The sequence below is a fragment of the Eimeria acervulina genome, genomic scaffold (assembly GCF_000499425.1).
Source record: "Eimeria acervulina Houghton genomic scaffold, Eah_scaff1783, whole genome shotgun sequence".
NCBI classification, from domain to species: Eukaryota; Apicomplexa; class Conoidasida; order Eucoccidiorida; family Eimeriidae; genus Eimeria; species Eimeria acervulina.
Window position 1 is genome coordinate 1 of NW_013548935.1, and position 4933 is coordinate 4933.

Sequence of the window (4933 nt, forward strand, 5' to 3'; positions counted from 1 at the left end):
CATGCCCTAATTGATAGGCGCTGCTTCTCTTTCTCTCTCTCTCTCTCTCTCTCTCTCTCTCTGCTTCAAGTGCTTTACCCTGGAATGCATAAACCCTAAACCCTAAACCCTTGTGCACTGAGCACCTTGTGGCTTTAGATATCATACCTGACTGGGCTGTATAAACCCTAAACCCTCACTTCTGCTTATCTATTCTTCCTATACACCGTAGATGCTTCAGCTTCAGGTTTCAGGTTTTGCTAGGCAAGGGACAACTCGTGTTGTGGTGGTTTAGGGTTTATGGTTTAGGGTTTAGGGTTTAGGATTTAGGGTTTAGGGTCTTGAATCGACAGCTCCTTCATCGAAAGGAAGCTGTGGAAAATTCGGGTGTAGGGTTTATGCTTTAGGGTTTATGGTTTAGGGTTTAGGGTTTAGGGTTTAGGGTTTAGGGCAGTCTATGAGCTGGGGGCTGACCAGCGGTATCGACAGTGGCGGCGGTGCGGGCGGGGCAGAAGCCCTAAACCCTAAACCCTAAACCCTAAACCCTAATTGCTAAATCTTGAAGTATATTGATATTTCTTCTTGTCTCATTAGCGCGCGTTTCATCCCCCGCTGCATTTCTGTTTGCCGTTGCTTTCTCTTGTGTTCTGCTGCTGCTGCTGTTGCTGCTGCTGCTGTTGCTGCTGCTGCTGCTGCTGCAGCACTTGCTGCAGCATATCCGCTTAGCTGCTGCTGCTTCTTTTTCTCTTTTCTTAATTTATTTTATCTTTATCTTCCTATTATCAACAGACTCAGCAGCGGTCTTGCTCAGAGCCAGGCACGCGAGGCCCTGGCGCCCCAGGAGCAAACCCTAAACCCTAAACCCTAAACGCTAAACCCTAAACCCCAAACCTTCGGTCTCCGCAGCATCCATCCCTCCCAACGCCAAGACAATTAACATAGGGGCTCAATAATAGCTAAACCATAAACCCTAAACCCTAAACCCTAAACCCTACGGCCCGCAAATACCCAGGCCTTGCCGGGCTGGCTTGCTGCCTCTAGCGTCCACACATAAACCCTAAACCCTAAACCCTAAACCCTAGCTTTCAGTTGCATCTAAAGCGTTTTCGGGGGGATTATTGGAGCTGCAACTGCGCAGCTTCGCCTCAACCTGCCCTTCGGGGTTCAGGTTCGAGGGTTTAGGGTTTAGGGTTTAGGGTTTAGGGTTTATCGCTCCCAGATGGTTTTCTACCGCCACCTGGCCCCTACATACAGTCGAGGCCCTCCCAGCTATTAAGCTATGGGGCCCCCCTCCGAGGTGAGCAGTGCTGCTGCTGCTCCCGTTCTTGATGCAGCAGCAGCAGCAGCTGCTGCTGCTGTTGTTGCTGCTGTTGACGCTTCCTTCACCTACGAAGAAAAAACAACTCAGCAGCAGCTGCTGCTGCAGCAGCTACAGCAGCAGCAAGAGCAACTGCAGCAAACGCAAGATCAGCAGCAACAGCCACAATGGCAGTACACCGAAGAGCTCCTGCAGCACCGGCTGCGCCATCAGCAGCAGCAGCAGCAGGAGGAGGAGGAGCAGCAGCAGCAGCACCAGGAGCAGGAGGAGCAAGAGGAGCAGACTCAACAGCATCAGCAGCAGCAGCAGCAGCAACATCAGCAGCAGCAGCAAGACGATCAGATGCTATTAGCTTCCCCTCCAGCAGAAGAGGCATCGTTTGGGGCCCCCCATATGGGGGCCCCCCATATTGAGGCTTCCCGTATGGGGGCCCCCCAGATGGGGGCCCCCCATTGGGGGGCCCCTAATTGGGGGGCCCCCCATTGGGGGCCCCACCGAGGGGCCCTTAGGGGCCCCCCGAGGGTAAAGGGGGAGGATAGAGGTAATTGTTGTTCACGGGGGGGCCCCTGGGGGGCCCCCTTTAGAAGAACATCAAAAAAGAATTCATTTACTAGTCTTGTAGGCCGCAAAGATGTGGCAGCGTTGCTGAAGGAACTCCAGGGAGAGGCAGGTGAGGGTTTAGGGTTTAGGGTTTAGGGTTTAGGGGTTTCAGAGTTTAGGGGTTTTAGGGTTTAGCGGTTTTAGGGTTTGGGTGGGGAGGGTCTGGAGGAGGGGTTTTAGAGGTAGGGTTTAGTAGGCAAGGTGGGAGAAACAGCAGAAAAACGAGTAGCCAGAGGATGCCGTTTGAGGGTTTAGGGTTTAGGGTTTAGGGTTTAGGGTTTAGGGTTTTTGTATTGCAGGCCGGGCCTCTTACCTGTTGGAGACCACCAGCGAGCGCTCCCTCCTCTACGGCCTGCTAAACCCTATGGTGCTCCTTGCCTTCTACAAGTAAACCCTAAACCCTAAACCCTAGACCCTACACGCTAAATTGAAATGCGGTGACGAAGCGTGTACGGTGTTGCCCCCACTCGAGATGGCTCTAGCTAGGGTTTAGGGTTTAGGGTTTAGGGTTTTGGCGACTCCTCAGGTTTGTTGAAGAGCATCGCCTTAAGGAGCTTACCGCAATGAAAGCCGCAAAAAAGTAAGAAGCAGCAGAAGCAGCATCGGCTGCTGCAGCAAGTCCAGCAGCAGTGGCAGCAGCCGCTGCTACTGCTGCTGCTGCTGCTGCCATTGCAGCAACAGTAGCGTCGGCAGCAGCAGCAGCAGCAGCAACAGCAGGAACAAAACTGACCCCCCAGTGTACAAATTCCGCCTTGTTGCATAAGGGCTAGGGCTTAGGGTTTAGGGTTTAGGGTTTAGGGTTTAGGGTTTTCGGTTTAGGGATTAGGGTTTAGGGTTTAGGGATTAGGGTTTAGGGTTTGGGTACGTGTTTCAGCTTGTTAGGAGACGCATTTGTAGTGAAGCCTCAACTGCTGGGCGAGCATGTTTATTTGCTGCATACTCTCGCCGCCTTCGCGTACTCCAAGCGCTGCTTTTCCCCGGTAAACCCTAAACCCTAAACCCTAAACCCTAAACCCTCGAACCTATTTATCAGGTGTACATTGACGAGGTATTGGAGGCATTTCTTGGGGTTTAGAATTCGCAGTTCTTTGACTGTTGTTATGTTGTTTGTTTGTTCTTTGGGGTATAGTGTTAGTAATCCTTTCAGGGTTTAGGGTTTAGGGTTTAGGGTTTAGGGTTTAGGGTTTAGGGTTTGTGTGTTCAGGCGAAAAGGATGTTTTTCGAGCGGCGTTTCGTCGCTCCTTGTGTTGTGGTTTTATCTTATTTTAAAATCCCTCCTGAGTATCTGGGGATTCATCATTTGCTGCGTGCTGAGGGGGAGGCAGGGGGAGAGGGTTTAGCTAGCTATGCAGCTAGCCAGCTAGCTGGTCAGGTAGCTAGCCAGCTAGCTACCTGGCGTCTCAGGAGAGACAGCCAAGCAGAAGATTTCGCACAAGAAGAACAACCCCACACACAATCATCACACTCCAGCCGCAAGCATAAACACCAGCAGCACCAGCAGCAGCAGCAGCAGCAGCAGCAGCAGCAGCAGAGGAAGCAGCAGACTGACTCCCTCTCCCGTTGCGGCTCCAACGCGTCGCAGGTAGAAGCAGCAGCAGCAGCAGCAGCAGTAACACCAACAACAACACGGCGGGAGAGGCGTTTTGCAGCAGCAAATGAACAGCAGCTAACCTGGGATGCTGCTGCTGCTGCGTTATCTTCTTCAAAGGGAGACAGCAACAAAAGCGCATGCACGAAGTTTCTTGCTGCTGCTGCAGACTGTCTCCTTGAGCTGCTGCTGCCCCTCTGGGAAGATTTTAGAGTATCCTCCTTGGTAAGCTTTTAGGGTTTTAGGGTTTAGGGTTTAGGGTTTAGCAGTAAGGCCCAAGGGTCCTAGAGGTGAAGTTCAAGGTTTATTCGATTAGGGTTTAGGGTTTAGGGTCTAGGGTTTAGGGTGAGTTTATCTCTCGAGCGGCTTCTCTGACTCTCGTGCAAATTGCTTCTTTGTTAGGGCACTAGGGTTTAGGGTTTAGGGTTTAGGGTTTGGTTGTTTTTTTGCTGCTGCAGCCGCAGCTGCTGCGGGAGGCTCTCCACCCCCGCTTCAGCCCTAAGATCTCTCTTCTAGACAGGATTGTGAAGCTGCAGCAGCAATCTGCTGCACTTCTTGCGTTTCTTAATTCCTCTTCTACCCCATCAGCAGCAGCAGGAGCAGCAGCAGCAGCAGTGCCAGCCGCTGCCTCCTTGCAGCTTGCAGACCCCCAGCAGCAGCAGCAGCTGCTGCAGCTGCACCATCAGCAGCAGCAGCAGCAGCAGCAGCAGCAGCTGGAGTGTTTGTCAGGTGATTTTTTAGGGTTAGAGTATAGGGCCCCAACTCAAACGCAGCAAAAAGAAGAGCTGAGCATAGGTCGCATGCAGCAGCAAGACCCTGGAAATCCTCGATTACAGAAACGAACAGCACTCAGACTTGGTTTAATGTCTTTCTTTGAAGAAAGAAAAAAAGAAGAGACAGATGGAAATGTAAAACTTTCAGGGTTTAGGGTTTAGGGTTTAGGGTTTAGGGTTTAAGGCTAGGGTTTGGGATATGGGATTTGTGGGGAAGGTTTCGGGGGTTCGGGTTTTGGGTCTAGGGTGTACGATCTGGGGTTATTAGGATTTAGGGTTTAGGGTTTAGGGTTTAGGGTTAAGGGTTTAGGGTTTAGGGTTTAGGGTTTAGGGTTTAGGGTTTAGGGTTTGTTGCGTGTATTTGCTGCAGCTGAGGGGCGCCGCCGTAGGCACAGACAGCCCAAGCTATGCCCTGACGGTAGCGATGAAGAAAGGAATGGAGTTCAGCAATATGATGAGTGCTGGTTTGGTGTCTCTAGCCCACAGAGAAGGGAGTCAACTCGATGTCAGCCTCTTTAAGGGTTTAGGGTTTAGGGTTTAGGGTTGAGGGTTAGGGTTTAGAAAGGAATGGAGTTCAGCAATATCATGAGTGCTGGTTTGGTGTCTCTAGCCCATAGAGAAGGGAGTCAACTCGATGTCAGCCTCTTTAAGGGTTTAGGGTTTAGGGTTTAGGGT

General features: G+C 51.5%; 1 protein-coding gene across 1 annotated transcript; it reads left to right on the forward strand.

Moving 5' to 3' along the window:
- Positions 1-1258: 1258 nt before the first annotated feature.
- Positions 1259-4777, forward strand: EAH_00063090 (hypothetical protein; the record flags this gene model as incomplete). The annotated part of the gene is made up of 8 exons (XM_013393182.1): positions 1259-1838; positions 2197-2284; positions 2424-2477; positions 2772-2877; positions 3102-3269; positions 3480-3710; positions 3944-4214; positions 4629-4777. 8 exons carry the CDS (start codon positions 1259-1261, stop codon positions 4775-4777), a joined length of 1647 nt encoding a protein of 548 aa, XP_013248636.1.
- Positions 4778-4933: the final 156 nt, after the last annotated feature.